Below are 21347 nucleotides of genomic sequence, written 5' to 3' on the forward strand. Positions count from 1 at the left end.
TCTACCATCACATTTGTGCATTTTATCGTGTCGCATAGAACAATGTTTTTTGTTTTACATGCTGTTATATAAATATTTTCAACATGGCGTGTAATATAGGCTATTGCGTATGCCGTATGTTCAATAGACCTACTGTTTACGTTTTCAGGTGTGGTGAATGTAATGGAAAACAGCCATCAGGGAAGTCACGGAGAAAAACATCCTCAGCACTGGAGGAGCTGCAAGTTGATCGTAGACCCTGCGTTGAAGAATGGGTTTTATAAAGTGTATCGTTACGATGGGCAACATTTCAACATGCCAGTGAGTAAATTTAATTTAGGATTTTTACATCTAGTTGTGTTAGGCTACTTGTTGAATGTTATTACAGATACTGTAGCCCTTGACCTAAACTTTCTTTTGACAACACACTTTTTTTCTGTTCCCACATGAGTGTTCTTACCTCCTTGATGTATGCTATATCAGGTTCAGGACTTAGGGGCATTTCCTGTGGATACTGTCAGGGATCCCAGAATCTGTCGTCTTTGGACCAAATTCAGAGACACTGACCTGCTGGTCCCCAAATTTAAGGTAACACCTCATTTTCTGTGATGACATCATGTGAAATGCAATCTTAGATGCATAATATTATTGTTTACCAAATGACAATCTGTTATCTGATTAATGTTTATAGATTGATGAATGCTATGTCGGCCCACCCAAGGAAGTGACATTTGCCAGGTTAAATGACAACGTAAGGGAGGGTTTCTTGACTGACATGTGCATAAAGTACGGACAGATTGAAGAAGTGGAAATCTTGTATAATCCTAAAAACAAGAAGCATTTAGGAATTGCTAAAGTCATCTTCGACACAGTCAAGGCTGCAAAGGACACCGTGGAACACCTTCATGACACCTCTGTTATGGGGAACATTATCCACGTGGAACTTGATCCAAAGGGTAGGTTAATATAATTGATTGATAATTGAAAATAGGCTTAATTACACATACATAACTAATGTCAATAAATGTGATAATAGATTATGATTTATGATTTTCAATTGGCTTTTGGGTGGTGATCCATCTGACTCTAATCCTTTTTTAGGTAAAAACAGAATGCGGTACTTCCATCTTCTTGTTAGTGGACTCTACACCCCTTCGACATTGCCACTGGGCAGCGATGAGCACACCCTCCAACGCCTAACTGATAGATTGCAGGTAATAGAGTTTTACTGCTCTACTGTTCTAATGTGTTCCATTTATAGACCTTCGACAGACAGAATTCAATCTTATGTTAATTACTGCTCATTAAAATCAAATCAAATTGTATTAGTCACATGCGCCGAATACAACAGGTATTCAGTGAAATGCTTACTTACGAGCCCGTAACCAACAATGCAGTTTTAAAAAATACGGATAAGAATAAGAAATAAAGGTAACAAGTAATTAAAGAGCAGCAGTAAAATAACAATAGCGAGACTATATACAGGGGGGTACCGGTACAGAGTCAATGTGCGGGGGCACCGGTTAGTTGATGTAATATGTACATGTAGCTAGAGTTATTAAAGTGACTATGCATAGATGATAACAATAGAGAGTAGCAGCGGTGTAAAAGAGGGGGGCAATGCAAATAGTCTGGGTAGCCATTTGATTAGATGTTCAGGAGTCTTATGGCTTGGGAGTAGAAGCTGTTTAGAAGCCTCTTGGACCTAGACTTGGCACTCCGGTACCGCTTGCCATGCGGTAGCAGAGAGAACAGTCTATGACTAGGGTGGCTGGAGTCTTTGACCATTTTTAGGGCCTTCCTCTGACACCGCCTGGTATAGAGGTCCTGGATGGCAGGAAGCTTGGCCCCAGTGATGTACTGGGCCGTTCGCACTACCCTCTGCCGAGCAGTTGCCATACCAGGCAGTGCATCAACCAGTCAGGATGCTCTCGATGGTGCAGCTGTAGAACCTTTTGAGGGTTCTACAGGACCCATGATCTGAGGACCCATGCCAAATCTTTTCAGTCTCCTGAGGGGGAATAGGTTTGGTGTTGGTGTGCTTGGACCATGTTAGTTTGTTAGTGTGATGTGGACACCAAGGAACTTGAAGCTCTCAACCTGCTCCACTGCAGCCCCATCGATGAGAATGGGGCTGTGCTCAGTCTTGTTTTTCCTGTAGTCCACAATCATCTCCTTTGTCTTGATCACGTTGAGGGAGAGGTTGTTTCCCTGGCACCACACGGCCAGGTCTCTGACCTCCTCCCTATAGGCTGTCTCGTCGGTGTCGGTGATCAGGCCTACCACTGTTGTGTCATCTGCAAACTTAATGATGGTGTTGGAGTCGTGCCTGGCCGTGCAGTCATGAATGAACAGGGAGTACAGGAGGGGACTGAGCACGCACCCTTGAGGGGCCCTTGTGTTGAGGATCAGCGTGGTAGATATGTTGTTACCTACCCTTACCACCTGGGCGCGGCTAATCAGGAAGTCCAGGATCCAGTTGCAGAGGGAGGTGTTTTGTCCCAGGGTCCTTAGCTTATTGATGAGCTTCGAGGGCACTATGGTGTTGAGCGCTGAGCTGTATTCAATTAATAGCATTCTCACATAGGTGTTCCTTTTTTCCAGGTGGTAAAGGGCAGTGTGGAGTGCAATAGAGATTGCATCATCTGTGGATCTCTTGGGGCGGTATGCAAATTGGGGTGGGTCTAGGGTTTCTGGGATAATGGTGTTGATGTGAGCCATGACCAGCCTTTCAAAGCACTTCATGGCTACAGATGTGAGTGCTACGGGTTGGTAGTCATTTAGGCAGGTTACCTCTTGGGCACAAGCACTATGGTGGTCTGCTTAAAACATGTTGGTATTACAGACTCGGATAGGGAGAGGTTGAAAATGTCAGTGAAGACACTTGCCAGTTGGTCAGCGCATGCTCGCAGTACATGACCTGGTAATCCGTCTGGCCCTGCAGCCTTGTGAATGTTGACCTGTTTAAAGGTCTTACTCACATTGGCTGCGGAGAGCGTGATCACACAGTCTTCCAGAACAGCTGGTGCTCTCATGCATGTTTCAGTGTTATTTTCCTCGAAGCGAGCATAGAAGTAGTTTAGCTCATCTGGTAGGCTCGTGTCACTGGGCAGCTCTCAGCTGTGTTTCCCTTTGTAGTCTGTAAGGGTTTGCAAGCCCTGCCACATCCGACAAGCGTCAGAGCCGGTGTAGTACGATTCGATCTTAGTCCTGTATTGACACTTTGCCTGTTTGATGGTTCGTCGGAGGGCATAGCGGGATTTCTTATAAGCTTCCGGGTTAGAGTCCCGCTCCTTGAAAGCGGCAGCTCTAGCCTTTAGCTCAATGCGGATGTTGTCTGTAATCCATGGCTTCTGGTTGGGGTATGTACGTACGGTCACTGTGGGGAAGATGTCATTGATGCACTTATTGATGAAGCCAATGACTGATCTGGTGTACTCCTCAATGCCATCGGAGGAATCCCGGAACATACTCCAGTCTGTGCTAGCAAAACAGTCCTGTAGCTTAGCATCTGCTTCATCTGACCACTTTTTTATTGATCTAGTCACTGGTGCTTCCTGCTTTAATTTTTGCTTGTAATCAGGAATCAGGAGGATAGAATTATGGTCAGATTTGCCAAATGGGGGGCGAGGAAGAGCTTTGTATGTCTCTTTGTGTGCGGAGTAAAGGTGGTCCAAAGTTTTTTTCCCTCTGGTTGCACATTTAACATGCTGATAAAAAATTTGGTAAAACGGATTTAAGTTTCCCAGCATTAAAGTCCCCGGCTACTAGGAGCGCCGCCTCTGGGTGAGCGTTTTCTTGTTTGCTTATAGCGGAATACAGCTCATTCAATGCTGTCTTAGTGTGTGGTGGTAAGTAAACAGCTACGAACAATACAGATGAAAACTCTCTAGGTAGATAGTGTGGTCTACAGCTTATCATGAGATACTCTACCTCAGGTGAGCAATAGCTTGAGCAATAGCTCAAAAACAACTTTTGGTTATGGTGATGTAAGTAGACTCGGCTGAGGCGATGTGAGATGCTTCATTGCTTCATTTTAGCCAGTCTGTTTTTGTTTCCTTCATCTTCAGGACAGCAAACCTCTGCAGAAACTGACTGATGGGAGTTCATCATTGACAAGGTCTATTTCCAGTCCCACCAGCGTGGCTACACCTCTCTCCCTAGACACAGCCTACTCCAGTATCTGGCAGGACACACCGGGCAGCTTTGGGCTGACACCCCTCTCTCAGGGCACCCCTCATACCCCCTGCCTGTCTGGGACCCCACTCTCTCAGGACTCTTGCTACTCTAGCCAGCACACCACCCCAGTCCACCAAGTCACTCAGGGTGAACACTCCTCATATGGTGCTCACAGACGCTTGAGGCGCGATGTCTGCTATCGTCAACCAGGAAGACCTTATATGAGATCCCACCATCAGAGCTCAGAGTTGAGCTCTCTCCTCAAACACCTCCAACCTCACCGTCCTCTCCAGCCCCAAACCCAGGTTGCTGGCGGCAGCTACAAATCTTCCTTCTTCTGGTATCAGAACCGCCTGCCCTCGACTGATGATAACCCTGCCACAGAGCCTCCCCTCCACCTCTCCCTTCCTGAACAGGAGTCCTGGAGGGTGCCCTCTCTACCTCCTGCCTCTGAGGCTTTCCCTCTGAGCAGCAGCTCTGCCAGTGCCACAAGTATGAACGTGGTACCTCTGAGGGAGAGACCTCAGTCTCCCCCTTCTGGACACGATGCGGGCCTTATAGAACCGCCCCCTTCCCCTCCCAATAACTCTCCTGGAAGCCCCATCCCAGAGGCAGAGAGCCACAGCCTGGACTCACGCATTGAGATGCTTCTCAGCAAGACTCAGAGTTCCTGCCTCCCTCTACATGGTGAAAGGGGTTTGGAAGCTGAAGTGCACTCTCAGGACAGCCCTGTTTCGCCATTCTCCCCTGTCTCAATGTACTCTCCTGAGTCTGACCACACCCCAGCCCGTAGTGGATGTCCTGTGAACTGTACCCACCCCACCACCAGGGATGGTCTGGAGGATGTCAGTCCCACTCCCCTCCCTGAGTGGGAAGGAGACGAGTCCCTTCCAGGGATGCCTTCTCTAATATGGACCTCACAGCCCCCCTGGCCTCCTGGGACGCTATCTCTCACTCAAAGGGAGAGAAGTAAAGGAACAGAGATGGACCATGCAGATCAGTCAACCTCTAGTGAAAAGTATATGGGACGGGCACTCCATTCCTTATCATTTTCTCAGGTATTGGAGAAAATAGAGAGTATGAACACATTGATATTTTTAACGAGATTTAACAAACAACATCATAGATAAAGAATTATGGACAGATTTCTTGCATTGCACATTGGGGAGAGGGGTTACAATCTATTAATTTGACATTTCTTTCACAGGGTCTCCATTTGCCAGGGGAAGACAAGGACATCTCAAATGCGGGGCAATCTGCAATGTCGAATCCCAAAAGCCATTGTTCCAAGAGCATCACAGTCAACTCCTTCATTCCCTCCTTGCGACAGCCTCTTCCAATCTCCTCTCTCAATCACCCTGCTCCAATCCCTCCCTACAATCCTCACTCTTCAGTTTCCTTTTCCAATCCTCCCCCACCAATCACCCACTCCAACCTCCCCATTCGATTCTCTCCCTCCAACCCTCACCCTCAAATCCCCCCTTCCATCCATCCCATTTCTGCTCCTCTTTCTATTCCAATCCCACCTCCAGGATTCCATCTGCTTCCTCCACACATTCCTCCCCCTCTCACTATCCTTGGGCCTCCTCCAACTATGGCAGCCCCTCCCTCTATCCTACATCCAGTTTACCCATATCCCTTGAATACGCTGCACACTGTGCATATGGACAAGGTGAATGGTCTGCCTGGGTGTGGCAGTGTGCCAGTGTCTTTTACTGGGCAACCCTGGCCCCTGCCTCCCTTCATGCCCACCTTCAACCCCTCTGTGCCCCCGCCAGGCTACCTGCCTCTGCAGGAGGACCTACATAAGGCCACAGTGGAAAAGGTGCTGGCAGTCATTATGGAGGAGCTTAAGTCCATCGTGAAGAGAGACATCAACCGTAAAATGGTTGAGGGGGTAGCCTTCAGGGCGTTTGATGAGTGGTGGGATGGCCAGGAGCAGAAAGCTAAGGTGAGCTACTACCTAGTTGAAGTTCAGTATAGTTGAAGATACAGAACTCTTCTACACCACAGCAAATTATCTGTTTTGATACTTGTGGTTTGTTGCTATAATGTTTATAATGCTTCTTCATTTCGTCATTTTTCAGATTGCTGTAACTCTTGTGAGTGCCAGAGAGGGTAGAGTGGAGGTGAGGACCAAACCAAGAGACTCCCTAAGACAGAACATTGGCCCGCGTGGTGCCACCAACCTGCCTTCCTTCAAGGTAGGCTTCTGCTGCTACTACTAAACGTATCATGAAGGAGCTCAAACAAGGTACAGTGTGACTGTGTCTGTGGAGGTGAGTATCATGATGATCGTGACTTGTGTTCATGTGTAGGTAAAGAAGAAAGAGTCCGACGATCCGACTGCCTCAGAGGACCCCAAAAGAAAGTGTCCCTACACACCTGTTAATGATGCGCATGAGAGTGCTGGTTAGTGCTGTGCATTCGGACAAGGCAACATATTTATTCCACAGTACGATTTCAATTGGTTTTACAATGAGAATATTGTGAATGCTTAGCACGCTTTCTTTCTCTTTCCCCTCAGAGCTGGAGAGTAATATAACGAATCACACATTGGACAGGTCCCCAAAAACTGGAAGTATTCCAGCTGTGAGGCGAAGACATGCAAGGCCACTGGAGCTGGACAGCGAGGGGGAAGAGGAGAGCAGAGAGAAAGAGGGGGAGCCAACAAGAGACAAAGAGGAGGATACTGTGGCAGCAGACAAGGTTCCCCAACGCCAGGTACACAGAGGTTTCCAGCTGTCAATCAACAGCAATACCGAAATGCCAAATGTATTTATCAAATTATATGTTTAAGTTGCATTAACCAGTTCATTTAAAAAAAATTCAGCAGAGGGATGAAGATGATGACAGTGAACAAAAAGAGGAAGAAGTGGACGATGATGAAGAGGATGATGAAGATGTGGTCTTCTCTAAAGTTACAAGAGGATTACAGTCTCCAAATGAGGGTAATGTTTAAGAAGCTTTGAGTTTTTGTCTTAAGGGGTTTTAATAGTTGCTTAATAAATCTACTTCAATAAATCTGTTACACATACTGAAATGCACATTATGGTTTTCTCATTTACCAGAAGTTGCCAGGGTAAGCCTCTCAGAGGTAGAGTCTTACTCCTCAGAAGACAGTGAATACCTCTCAGAGTCTGACTCCTCCTTTGAGGAAAGTGAAGACTTCTCAGACTATGACTCCAGTTCTAACCAGGAGACAGAGGAAGAGGAGGAGACAGATGGAGATGCTGATGAGGTCAACAGGGAGGTAGAGTGTGTGGTGTTGTCATCAGATGAGGAGGAGATGGATCTGGAGCCCCCGGCCACACCCTCAGCCCCTCTTACCCCAGGCACTGAGCTGGACCTACTGGATGGGTCAGAGCCGGTCCCGAGGGATCAGCCTGGGGAGGAGAAGCACTCAGTCTGTCTGACTCGAGATGTCTTTGGGCGCACCAGCAGCACAAGCCGATCTGACCCAGGGATGGAGCTCCTGTCCAGTGAGCACCACCATGATCTCCAGGCCCCCTCACCCATAGGACTGACAGGTAGATTTTAAAGACATGCATGTATTGGTAAATAATAATAAAAGTGCTCTTCAATAACATTCAAACAACTCTTATGTATGCATTTTAAGCCTGACAGCAATTACAGGGATTAGATTCAACAAAACAGAGTGTTTGTTTTCCTCTACCAGCAGTGGTGGAGCCTGATTTTGCAGTGGAGATAGATAGCCCTGAATGGAGCGTTGAGTCACCAGATAACGTGGAGAACCTCCGGCCTCTCACCCCTACTGGCTCTCTGGGAAACAGCGACTCAGACCTGCTGTTCAAGAGCAAACCAACCCCCCCTGCTGTGGAGGAGGTGGAACTGCCACACACTCCTGGTCGGGGAGCAGAGGCCCTCCTTGAGAGTGAGGAGGACTCTATGGACCACCTCCTCTCCCTCTCCCCCACAAACAGTGAGCCTTTGTCCCAGAGCCGCCCCACTCATCCCCCTGCCTTAGCCTCGTACCCAACATACGAGGACATGCCCAAAACACCAGGCAGAGATGAGAGGGGTCTATGGAATCCCCTTACCCCCTGGAGGGTGCCAGTGACACCGGGCAGAGAGGAGTTTAGTCCCACTCCCTGTAGCCCTTTCCCCCTCCCCTCCCTGTCCACCAGCCTCTACATCAGGACCCCACGAACCCCTGGGAGGGACTTCATCCCAACCAAGATAACACACAGGAATACCACCGTTATGTTGGCCTCTTCACAGAGGACTAATGGTGCTCCTTTATCCTGTGATGAAATGCTTACAGACTCACCTGTTCTAGCTTCTTCTCCTAGCAGCCTGTCTGAGTCATCAGCAGAGACTCCTGGCCATGGGTGTGTGTGGCTTAATCCTAATCCTGGGTCCCAGAGGAAGATACCCCTGCAGGGCCTGGAGAACTGGTCAGGGCTGGCGGATGTGGAGAACCAGAGAGAGATGGAGAAGTGCTCCTGGAGGAGGGTACAACCAAGAATGATGCGGAAGATGAGGCGGAGGATGAGGTGGAGGATGAGGCGATGGCAAAGGATGAGGTCAGTGCAGAGAGCCATGCCCTCTGTCTTCTCGGCCAGTCCCTGTCGTCGGTCACGAAGTGAGGAGATGACTGTCCTCCACAGTGTCTGGAAGGAGGGCCTGGATGAGGAGGATTCCAAGCTGCTGCAGGTCACCTATGACAGGCTGCTACAGCAGGACAATGGCTTCAGCTGGCTCAGTGACACTCTCTGGGTCCCCCACCCTCATATCCTTTACTACAGAGCTGTTATTACCATACTGTCACTGGACACTGATACATTAATGGGATCTCAACTGTTATTGTGTATGTTTTAGAATTAATTTCTTTGAAATTACATTACATTGAAATTAATTAAGAATTGCATACATATTCCTCTATACATCAGTGAATTATTGTCTAGTTCCCTTGACCCCTTTGCACTCACCAGAGTCTTGACGGAGAAGAGGAAGGAGCTCAATGATTGGATGTGGGACCATGTGACAGGATCTGCCCGCAGCGAGGGCTTTTACAAAATCAGCAAGAATGACAAAATAAAATACCTCAACAGCACGTGTTTGACTACAGACCAGCCCTCTGCAGACACCCAGGTATTCAGAGAGGAACAGCTCTTCCCCCATGTTAATGTATGCCATACCTGATAATTGACAGCTTTGATAATGGACAATATTTAATTTCTGCAGGGGGTGAGTCTTTCAGCCCAGCCGCACCCTTCCCTGCGGTCTGGGTCTGAGTTCAGGTCTGAACAACGCCGTCTGCTCTCCTCCTTCAGCTGTGACAGTGACCTGCTCAGGTTTAACCAGCTGAAGGTCAGTCAACCACTCATCTGTGCCCAGACAGACAGTACAGTTCAGTGTATCTCTCTGCAGACAACATGAGGCTTTAGTCACAGATGATATTCCTGTGTTTCAGTTCCGCAAGAAGAGGATTCGTTTCTGCCGCAGTCACATCCATGACTGGGGCCTGTTTGCCCTGGAGCCCATAGCAGCAGATGAGATGGTGATTGAGTATGTGGGCCAGTGCATCAGACAGGTGAGACACAGACTGGGCCACAGTACACAGTAAATAGGTAGGACAATAAGGGACATGAAGTAAGGGGCACAGCAGACTGGTGTAACATTTTGATACATATTCATTTACATGTACATTTCATCTAGAGCTAATTCTTAACTGAGTGACTTGTGTGAATGGGCACGCCACCCCTCTCCTTAGGTGGTTGCAGATATGCGGGAGAAGCGCTATGAAGATGAGGGGATTGGGAGCAGCTACCTGTTCCGGGTCGATCAGGATACCATCATCGACGCCACTAAATATGGGAACTTGGCCAGATTTATCAACCACAGCTGCAATGTGAGTGGTTTATGGTCTATGGAAATGTTTTGCATTTCAGAACTATTATGTGTTGTAAATGGTTTGATTTATAGTACAGATAATTTATTAAACATTTTGGAAACAGATACAATGGTCAGACTATCACACATAGGGGTTGCAAATGGTGGGTATATTACTGGAAACGTTCAAAGTTTACCAGTAAAATACCAGATCTTTTTTGGCATCTTTCAATCTAGCACAAGACACCTAGTGGCCCTTTTTGGGTACTTCAGATTGTTACAGGTGTCTAATCCAAATCAAATTTTATTAGTCATATGCGTCGAATACAACAGGTAGACCTTACAGTGAAATGCTTACTTACGAGCCCCCAACCAACAATGCAGTTTCCAAAAATACAGATAAGAATAAGAAATAAAAGTAACAAGTAATTAAAGAGCAGCAGTAAAACAACAATAGCGAGACTATATACAGGGGGGTACCGGTACAGAGTCAATGTGCGGGGGCACCGGTTAGTTGAGGTAATATGTACATGTAGGTAGAGTTATTGAAGTGACTATGCATAGATGACAACAACAGAGAGTCGCAGCGGTGTAACGAGGGGGTTGGGGGGCAATGCAAATAGTCTGGGTAGCCATTTGATTAGATGTCCAGGAGTCTTATGACTTGGGGGTAGAAGCTGTTTAGAAGCCTCTTGGACCTAGACTTGGCGCTCCGGGTACCGCTTGTCGTGCGGTAGCAGAGAGAACAGTCTATGACTAGGGTGGCTGGAGTCTTTGACCATTTTTGAGCCTTCCTCTGACACCGCCTGGTATTGAGGACCTAGATGGCAGGAAGCTTGGCCCCAGTGATGTACTGGGCCATTCACACTACCCTCTGTAGTGCCTTGCGGTCAGAGGCCGAGCAGTTGCCATACCAGGCAGTGAATCAACCAGTCAGGATGCCCTCGATGGTGCAGCTGTAGAACCTTTTGAGGATCTGAGGACCCATGCCAAATCTTTTCAGTGCATTTGAATTATCTCTGGTCCTCTGTGTGTTCAATTAATTAAATAATTGATTAAATAATTAAATAAGATGAATGCTGTAAAACATTATCTTAAATATTTACCATCAACTTAGTTAATACCATTGGTGTTTAATATAAAGTTTTCAGCATGAAATATCCTTTATATTTTTTTCAGACTTATTTATTTTACTATGTCAATATGTGTTTGTTGTAAATGTTTTGGCGTCAAACTGCTGGCAGTTGTGAAAAAAAGTCAATAGTTGGAAGAGTTTCAGAGTTCATTGAAAATAATGCCATTGTTGATTAGATGCCTTTTTCATTAATTAGGATATTTTCTCTTTAGCCATATTTTATATCCACTACAAACTCATGGACAATATGGACATAGATATAAAAAAATGAATACTACACATTAATACATTTTCCAAAAGTTATTCAAGTATAAATTACCAAAGTTATAATAGATTGCCATATATTTTCTGTTAATCACCAAAATGATTGAATATTACTTTAACTTTGGTAAATTACCGGTAGCTTTGCAACTCTAATCACACTGATGACTTAGTAATACATTTTCTCTCTTCAGCCTAATTGCTATGCAAAAATAATCACAGTGAAATCCCAGAAGAAGATAGTGATCTACTCCCGGCAGTCCATCAGTGTCAATGAGGAGATCACGTATGATTACAAGTTCCCCATCGAGGATGAGAAGATTCCCTGTCTGTGTGGAGCAGAGAACTGCCAGGGCTCCCTCAACTGAACTCTGAACCCTTGTCTCCAGCCCTCCTCTCAAGCACTAACTCCTGACTGTCCTGCTGCCGTACAGTTCCTGACATAGGAAAAATAATACCTCCCTTTCCAACCAAGGTTCATGAAGAGTGGAGCAAGCTGAAGAATCAAAAATGTACAGCAACTCTTCTGCAGACAATTGAAGTTCCTTTAAAAAAAGTTATTTATTGTTAAAACAGTTTGTGGAAAAAACACACACCCCCTGCACCAGGGATGGGCGCTGTTCTCCTCTCCCTTAAAAATACTATACAGGATGGGGTATGATATTGCCTTCTTGTGCAAATGTGTACATGATGAGTTAAATGTTTTCATTCATGAGAGCTAATGAAGATGTATTCAGCTTGTGTCAAGCATTTTATTAAGTTATTTTGGTAATTGTTCTCTCGGGTTGGTTGTTTTAGGCAGAGTGATCACTATATTTATAAATTATTTGGTTCATTATGTCTTTTTCACAAGTTCTCTCTCGCACACACAAACACTGTGAATGAGGAAGGAGTCACAATGCAGTTGTATTTTTTATTACACGCACTTAAAAATGTATGCTGAAAGTATCCAAAGTAAAAAAGGTTAACGAAAGCAATTGGGGGAATCAAAATGAACAAATGTAAAAATGACTTTTAGTTCATGGAAAGGATACAATAAACTGACATGTTGTCATTGTGCATCTTATTGAGTCATATGTTGTGGTTTATTACTTCCTTCCACTTAAATATGAGTTTTTTTCCAGAAGGCAAATAAGACAATGTGAAGCTAAGACAACAGAGTTAATGTCATACTTAAAAATTGCTTGTTAATACCAGATTTGATAACATAGCTGGCTCAAATCTAATGACGATGTCTGCTCTTTTGCTGTTGCTTTGGATTGTACATCAACATCATCATACTTTGATAGTCACAAAAATGTGTTTTTGTGACTATCAAAGCCAAAAACAAATACACAGCCTTCGGAAAGTTGTCACACTCCTTGACTTTTTCCACATTTTGTTGCGTTACAGCCTGAATTTATTACATTGAGATTTTGTGTCACTGGCCACACACAATACCCCATAATGTCAAAGTGGAATTATGTTTTTAGAAATGTTTACAAATGTCTTGAGTCAATAAGTATTCAACCCATTTGTTATGGCAAGCCTAAATATGTTCAGGAGTAGAAATTTGCTTAAGAAGTCACATAGTAAGTTGCATGGCCTCAGTCTTTGTGCAATAATAGTGTTTAACATGACTTTTAAATGACTACGTCATCTCACATACAATTATCTGTAAGGTTCCTCAGTTGAGCAGTGAATTTCAAACACAGATTCAACCACAAAGACGAGGGTTTTTTTCCAATGTGTCGCAAAGAAGGGCAACTTTTGGTAGATGGGTAAAAACAAAACAAAAAAAGCAGACATTGAATATCCCTTTGAGCATGGTGAAGTTATTAATTACACTTTGGATGGTGTATCAATACACCCAGTCACTACAAAGATACAGGCGTCTTACCTAACTCAGTTGCCAGAGAGGAAGAAAACCTCTCAGGGATTTCACCATGAGGCCAATGGTGACTTTAAAACAGTTACAGAGTTTAATGGCTGTGATAGGACTGAGGATGGATCAACAACATTGTAGTTACTCCACAATACTAACCTAAATGACAGAGTGAAAAGAAGGAAGCCTGCACAAAATATAAATATTCCAAAACATGCATCATGTTTGCAATGAAGCACTAAAGTAAAACTGTAAAAAATGTAGCAAAGAAATGTACTTTATGTCCTGAATACAAAGCATTATGTTTGGGGCAAATCCAACACATGACTGAGTACCACTCTTCACATTTTCAAGCATGGTGGTGGATGCATCATGTTATGAGTATGCTTGTCATCAGCAAGGACTAGGGAGTTTTTTAGGATAAAAAGGAACGTAATAGAGCTAAGCATAGGCAAAATCCTAGAGGAAAATCTGGTTCAGTCTGCTTTCCAACAGACACTGGGAGACAAATTCACCTTTCAGCAGGACAATAACCTAAAAAACAATGCCAAATATACACTGGAGTTGCTTACCTAGACGACATTGAACATTGAGTGACTTAGTTACAGTTTTGACTTAAAATTTACTTGAAAATCTATGGCAAGACTTGAAAATGGCTGTCTAGCAGTGATCAACAACCAACTTGATAGAGGTTGAAGAATTAAAAAAATAATAATATGCAAATATTGTACAATCCAGTTGTGCAAAGCTCTTAGAGACCCAGAAATACTCACAGCTGTAATCGCTGCCAAATGTGATTCTAACATTCTTATGTAAATTAGATATTTCTGTTTCATTTTTAATACATTTTCAAAAATGTCTAAAAACATGTTTTCACTTTGTCATTATATGGTATTGTGTGTAGACGGGTGACAAATGTAAAAATAAATCCATTTTGAATTCAGGTTGTAACACAACAAAATGTGGAATAAGTCAAGGGGTATGAATACTTTCTGAAATCACTGTATTTAAAATTGGCATCAAGTAAAATATATTTTTTATGTTATTTTAGCATCACTATATTATTTGAATAATTAACAATCATTCCTACGTTTGATTCCAGAAGGCATGTCAATCATAATTTAAATTTGAATAGTGTGTGCATAGAGCAGCAATTTATCCATCAAAGTCATTCAACTAGATTCTGGTTCACCTCAGATATAAATTGTTGAACAAATTATTTTCAATATTTCTAAATTAAATGTAAGCTTCAGAGATGATGGACATTATATCAATCGTGTAAATCAGAGAGGTACTTCAAATTTGGTTAGACACGCCATTAGGGGTCAGGATAGTCAAGTTCCCTCTAGCGTTCTGGTCTGCCTCGATGGCCTCGAAAAGAGCCTTGAAGTTGCCTGCACCAAAGCCCTAGGAAGAGTACAAAGACATGTTTTCACATAGTTTAAATGTAGATCTGGACATCAATCTTTATCAACATTACATACTGTAAATGGTTTTCAATACACTAACAAAGTCCTAAAATCAAACTGGTTATATATTGTTTCATTGGTAAGTGTTACGGATACAAGTGTTCTGTGTGTATCCTGTGTATATTTCTTTTCTCTCCTTCTCCCCTACTCACAGGTGACAATAATCATTCCCCAATCAGTCATCAATCAGTCGCTAATCAGAAGACACCTGCTCCTTTTCCCTTACCCAATCACGGTCCCTTTCCCTTGGTTTAAAACCCCTGTCAGTTGTTGTCTCCCCATCTCAATCTCTTTATAACATGCCTTCTGTCTGTAGATCGCTTGTGTGTTTTGCATCTACATGTCACTTTGTCCCCACCTGTGAGTATTGTCTTGGTTATGGTGTTTGAGTGTTTGTTTGATGGTGGGAAAAGGGGGTAACCAGACAAGTCGCCCTTGGGCATACACTACCCGTAGGTAAACTTTGTTATATAAACACTAGTTAGAACTGGGCGGACCACCCCCTGTATGTTTGGTTAGTTAGTTAGCTGTTTGTGAAGTAGGCTAGTCTAGCTTAGGGGTGTTTTTGGATTATTCTTTCATTCCTTGGGTCCCGCTCAGCCCCTTTTCCTGCTCCCCCCATTACCGTGTGTTTTTAAATAAACCTTGAGTGTTTGACGGTAGTAATTTAGTTGTCTGTGGTTATTTTTGTTCTCACTGTTACGTTGTCACTATAATAATTTGCATGAGTTGTGTTACGGGTCCCATTACCATCCCCCCTAGATTGTCGGGCCAAAGGGATTCGTAACAGTAAGGCTCTCTGAAATCTCATGCTCCTCTCACCTGATGGTTGTGTCTCTGAATGACCTCCAGGAACACTGTGGGACGGTCCTGAACAGGCTTGGTGAAGATCTGGAGCAGGTAGCCATTGTCATCAAAATCCACTAAGATCTTCAGCTCCTGTCAGAGCAACAGGACATAAGAGTGCTTGTCAGGCTGCGTAGCTAAGAACCTACCATAGAAGTTCAAATTAACTGATTTATCATTATAATGCAAATAACTATCAGGTATTTTGGTAATTGAAATATAATAAATCATTGAAACATTTATTAAAACATCAGAGAATTGTGTCTCTGACCTCCAGAATGTCCAGGTCCTCAGTGACCCTGACTTGCGATTGTTGGAGATTCTTTCTCAGCAGCTGGTAGTAGGTGTCAGGCACACACATGAACTCCATGCCACGTTCCTTCAGGTTACGGATCTACAACAAAGAGAATATACTAACCACACCAATCTTTCAATCTTCTATTAATGTGTATGTAAAAGTAACCAGGTTGAGCTTAGCCTTTATGTGTGAAAAGACTTACTGCGGTGATGATGTCTGATGTGTTCATGGCGATGTGCTGGACACCTGGGCCACCATAGTACTCCACATACTCCTGCTAAGTCCAGTGAGTTTAGCGAGGTACAAGTTCTACTCATTACTTTTTTTGTAATGCTGAGTTTTTGAAAGGTACGGTACTGAATACGTGTATGGATGACAATGGCATGTCTTTGTTACGTTGGTAAACACCTCTTTACATAGTTAATATATTATATATTGAATAACATGTCGATGACTTGCCTGGATCTGGGACTTGCGTTTACCCATGGCTGGCTCATTAATGGGCATCTTCACTGTCTCTTCATAATTGGCCACAACAATGGAGCGCAGTGCACTGAAGTCTGTCTGCAGCTGCTTGTCGTCTACTGACCAGAACCGGTGGAAGAGCAGGTTTTTCTGGTACCTATGGAAATAAAACCTACTCCTCAGGAACCCTGTGTGTTGGATGGACAGATGAGACACCACAATATATCTATCCTACAGCCCTCTTCCCTGGCCCTTCCCTTCAGAGATCAAACCCATCCCTGTTTTTTATCTCAGAGCTGCATGGTGGAGCTCTAACTGACTCCAGATGTGGGGAACCCCAGGGACCCAGCTCAAAAACTGTTAAGTCATAGTAGCATCTGGCCTATGCCAAACAGCCTGGGTTACATAATACTGACACCTCCCCCATCCACCCATTGCTGTTTTTTTTATACTGCATTCAGTGTGTGGTAGAACTCTGATGTTCATGGATGTTTTTGTCTGGAATAAAATGTACAGGCCAGTGTGTGTGTTAATACATCCCTGTGCCCTTACCACAATGCCTTACCAATCCACTACAGGCACCATCTCATCATCCGGCTGGTTCCCCACAACATGGTCAATGAAGTTCAGTAATCCACTGGGTCTGTAACGTTAGATAAGGCCTCACAGTGATGTCAACTGTTTAACTGAAACAGTCACTCAAATTATGTCTTGTTTACACTGGTCTGTAAAGAGCACTCTCATCTCTAACACCAGATAAAATAGTTCATACTCACAGCTTGGCCAACAAGGGGTCCCGGTGGAGAGGAGTATGGAACCCTGGGAGGAACAGCCCATTGTAGGCAGTCCTCTCCACAAATGTGTGTGTGGTGTCCCCATACTATAGAGATATAAGAGAAAATCCCAAATCTTGAGCAAACTGTAAATTTACTTTTCGGCACTCAGTTTCACCAGATATTGATAGACTTACCGTCTGGAGAACAGCTAGTTTTACCCTGCCATATTTGTCCTCCAGTACATACGGCTCTTTCACTATGATGGCACCACGCTCTCTGGCTTTCTGAAGAGTATAATAGACAGATAAACATATGCATGTGATAAAGATCCAGGAAGATTAAAAAATAATCATCTTTTCAATAAATCAAAGAAAACGATTGCAATCCAACAGAATATTTTTAACCCATCTCATTAGGAAAGAGGCATTCTCCTCATTCCAGAAAGAGCAGCGATATTGGTTTAAATGGTAAGCCTGCTATGGTACCTGCACAAGGTAATCACAGTTCTCCACAGTGAATGCAATGTCCTTGGCTCCATCCCCATGTTTGACCAAATGCTCCCCCATTTCTGAATAAAGGAGATGGACAAAAGTATACTCAAATCGGAGTGAGTGAAGTAGTCAGTGACAACCAATCTCATCATATCTGACCACATGAAGGATGACATTTTTGTGTCATACTGTACCTTTGTTTCCAGGATTGAGGGCGGATGCGAATACATAAATAATCTGTGAAAGAAAAAGAGCCAAAAAGTTTCATGGTGGACAACCAAGGACCTCCATCACTTGTATCAAGTTACCTCACTATTATAAACATGTGCCATAATGAATTCAGAATGCCACAACTCTGCTCACCTTGTCTTGTTTGACCACATGGGACACCACATCACGGCAGCCTGTCTCTAAACCCCGATAGGCCAACGGTTCAAATCCAAGCTTGTTACAATAGTAAGATGCTGCCTGTTGAAACAGAATAAAAAACACTATTGCCACTCACAATCAATCCCCAAGCAATACAATATTTGTACATTTACTATCAGGCAAAAAAACGTAATAATAGTGTGTTGTGAACCGTAAAGGACTGTGGTGGGAGCGCCACCTCCTGGTGATGGTGTGGAAAACCTACAGCTTCTGGATCAAATTAAGAGCAGGGAGAATGGTGGGGTCTACTCTGAGGTTTCATGCCTATTTCCCCCACCCCTTAAGAGAGCCAATAGCCACCCCTCAGTGAATACTCCTTTAACTTGGAGAAAGTTCAGGAAAATATTTACCACATGCAAAAAAAATGTGAAAAGCAACCACAATGGCACATGATTCTCATACCTGTTTGGCATTTCCAACCCAGAATGTGATGTGGTCGAAACAGACGAACTTGCCGTGGTCGTGCTATGAACAAATCCAGAACAATTTAATACCGGTATGTAAGGGGGGGGGGGGGGGGGGGGAGACACTTCGCATCAGCCCATTCATTAATTTATGACATAGCAATTAGAAATTCTTAGATGTAAGAGAAATATTATTGCACATTTAAACATATTGGTAGGCTATTTACACATTTTAAATACATTTTTAAGTTTCTCAACTACTGAATCATACTTTGAACTTGTTGAAAGTCCTAATAATAATTATGTGTTCATTTAAATGTCTATGGGCAATTCAAAAATATTAGTAATTAAAGGACTAACCTTTTCACCTCTGTCCATGTAGGAAGTCTAAATAGATAGATACAAAACATTACATATAAGCATTAACGTTAAAGACCATTCTTTCAATAGCTCAAAAATCTTGTAATGTGAAATTGAAATAAGACATTGAATAAGACAATTTTCGAGTAAATATATATTTTATCTTACCATCTTGTACCCTTAGCCTTTCAACTGCTTGAAAATATAATCTGTACAATAAAGTCGAGTGTTTAAACGTTCAGAATCAAGTTCGAACTTCCACGCCCCCGGTGTTCGAGGAGGAGGAGAGTGGGAGCGAAAGAGAAAGACAGAGAGAAAGATAGAGAGAAGAACAGTGATGCTCACTTTAGGTTACACAATCATGTCGCATAATAATATACATAAACAAATCATAGTTATCGAACGCTTGACTCTGCATAGAGCTTTGAAGACATTTTATACCAAACGTTTATATTGGGTGAATCACATAACTTATAGGTGTGTACATCACATATAATATCAAGTAATATCAGAAAAGCACGCACTTACCTTCTCTACTCAAACACCTAAATTCTTATGTTATATTTCAAAATGAAATGCAAAGACACAGACATAATGCACTCCCAATCATTTCAACAGTCAGGCCATGTGTTTGTATTTAGTCTCGAGAGGAGGTTCACTCATTGAGGTTTCCTATTGGCTGTTCGTTGGGAAGTATGTTGGAGTCAGTCATCCACAATTTTGACATGAAACAGGTTTATGCTTATTGTGGACCATTGCAGTAATTACTATTGGTAGGCTACAATAGCCCCCCTCCCCTTTTCACAATCAGTAGCCTAATCTGTTAATTCATTAATAGGCCTAATGAATGTATGAGAAAGTGTTTTATACCTCTTACATCATTCTTTATAAATCCTTTATCATCAACATTTGTATGAAAATGGTTCTTCCACAGATGTTTCATTGATCTATTGGTGTGTGTGAATACAATGTACTTTTTCCCAATGTGCCAATATTGACAGCCCGCACAACTGATTTACTTAGTAGTGAATATGATACACTACAACACTACAGTTCTTCTCCTCAAGTGACCTAATAGTCTCAAAATGTGATGGGAATAAACTGTTTAAATTCCTACATAAATGGGGACACCATGTAACCATAGTGTGGAAATGTAATGGGATGGCTGCTGAAAAATGTATTATTCCTACAGAAGATGACATTTGACAGATTGTCAAATTTCACTACAGCAGAAATAGACACGGATCGAGCTATTCATTGCTTCCTAGATAGTGAGCAGCTTAAGTTTCATAGAGTCAACCAGATCGACACAACAAGAGGTTGCACCTTGTCATAGTGATTATTATATTGTAGTTTTTTTTTACAGCCATGTGGCTTTATGTCCCAATGGGGGTGAATAGGATTAAGTACATCAATGAAACAATACATTTCATAACCCTGTAATTTCCTTCAAGCATAGGGTCATTACACTGACTGACCCCTTGTATTCATAGGACTCAGTTTTCGGGAAATAAGTGACACTATCCGACAGGTGGTCAGAGTGTTGGGCCAGTTACCAAAAGGTTGCTAGTTCGAATCCCGAGCCGACTAGGTGAAATCTGTCAATCTGCCCGTGAGCAAGGCACGTAACCCTTATTGCTCCAGGGTCGCCATCAATAATGGCTGATCTCTGGCCATGACCCCAGTCCCAGGGCGAGTGGTATATGCAAAAAACGAATTTCCATTTCCCCCCAACACACTTGTACAGGTTATACACATGTACATGTGTGAAACAAGACAAATATAGGGAAAGGGAAAGGGGGGATACCTAGCCAGTTGTACAACTGAATGTCTTCAACTGAAATGTGTCTTCCGCATTTAACCCAACCCCTCTGAACCAGAGAGGTGTGGAATATAAGCAACCCCTATTTGACGTTTGACCATGCAAGCTCTCTGGTGTAACAATATGTACCCAATATGTACCCAATATGAGTAAGACCTTTAAACAGGTTAACATTCATAAGGCCGCAGGGCCAGATGGATTACAAGGATGCATACTCAAGAGCATGCACTGAACAACTGGCAAGTGTCTTCACTGACATTTTCAACCTATCCCTGATCCAGTCTGTAATGTTTCAAGCATGTTCCTGTGCCCAAGAATGCCAAGGTAACCTGTCTAAATGACTATCGCCCCATGCACTCATATTTGTAGCCATGAAATGCATTGAAAGGCTGGTCACGACTATTTGCATTGATCCCCTTTTTATTTGCACTAACTCTCTTGCACTGGCTCTATGCGTACTCACTGGAATCTACCCACACACTCACACATACTACACTGACACCCAACACACACACACTTTCACTCTTTCACACTCTTCATATAAGCTGCTGCTCCTCTGTTTATTATCTATCCTGATTGCCTAGTTACTTTTAGCCCAACCTACATGTACATATTACCTCAATTACATCGGTACCGATCCTCCTTGTATATAGTCTCTTTACTCTTCTTTTATTCTGTAACTATTGTGTAACCTTTTTTATTTGTGGCAAATG

At 43.2% G+C, this 21347-nt stretch overlaps 2 protein-coding genes across 2 annotated transcripts; one reads left to right on the plus strand and one right to left on the minus strand.

The window, feature by feature from the left end:
- The first annotated feature begins 83 nt into the window (after positions 1–83).
- On the plus strand, positions 84–11778 carry LOC120050980 (histone-lysine N-methyltransferase SETD1B-like). Its single transcript, XM_038997541.1, has 18 exons — positions 84–90; positions 149–300; positions 469–567; positions 671–935; positions 1081–1201; positions 4055–5127; positions 5784–6109; positions 6246–6362; positions 6477–6570; positions 6686–6882; positions 6992–7109; positions 7230–7688; positions 7838–8931; positions 9127–9273; positions 9367–9492; positions 9596–9715; positions 9896–10033; positions 11605–11778. Exons 1-18 carry the CDS (start codon positions 84–86, stop codon positions 11776–11778), a joined length of 4827 nt encoding a protein of 1608 aa, XP_038853469.1.
- Positions 11779–14254: 2476 nt separating this feature from the next.
- Positions 14255–19442, minus strand: LOC120054458 (4-hydroxyphenylpyruvate dioxygenase-like). The gene is made up of 15 exons (XM_039001877.1): positions 19341–19442; positions 18981–19067; positions 18813–18839; positions 18451–18513; positions 17983–18087; positions 17814–17856; positions 17614–17696; positions 17323–17412; positions 17129–17232; positions 16918–16995; positions 16347–16509; positions 16090–16161; positions 15861–15983; positions 15566–15682; positions 14255–14681 (listed from the first exon to the last, which is right to left on the minus strand). The coding sequence occupies exons 2-15, from the start codon at positions 18981–18983 to the stop codon at positions 14571–14573; spliced, it is 1182 nt and encodes a 393-aa protein (XP_038857805.1). The 5' UTR covers positions 18984–19067; positions 19341–19442; the 3' UTR covers positions 14255–14570.
- Positions 19443–21347: the final 1905 nt, after the last annotated feature.

The sequence above is a fragment of the Salvelinus namaycush genome, chromosome 1, assembly GCF_016432855.1.
Source record: "Salvelinus namaycush isolate Seneca chromosome 1, SaNama_1.0, whole genome shotgun sequence".
Classification (NCBI taxonomy): Eukaryota; Metazoa; Chordata; class Actinopteri; order Salmoniformes; family Salmonidae; genus Salvelinus; species Salvelinus namaycush.

Bases quoted from the DNA above. Each gene is read 5' to 3' on its own strand.
- LOC120054458 (XM_039001877.1), bottom strand. The intron at 17,413-17,613 runs GTACCATAGCAG...TATACTCTTCAG, and splicing joins ACTGTGATTACCTTGTGCAG to AAAGCCAGAGAGCGTGGTGC. The intron at 16,996-17,128 runs GTGAGTATGAAC...CTAACGTTACAG, and splicing joins GACCCCTTGTTGGCCAAGCT to ACCCAGTGGATTACTGAACT.
- LOC120050980 (XM_038997541.1), top strand. The intron at 1,202-4,054 runs GTTTTACTGCTC...TCTTCAGGACAG, and splicing joins GATAGATTGCAGGTAATAGA to CAAACCTCTGCAGAAACTGA. The intron at 6,571-6,685 runs GTTAGTGCTGTG...CTTTCCCCTCAG, and splicing joins TGATGCGCATGAGAGTGCTG to AGCTGGAGAGTAATATAACG.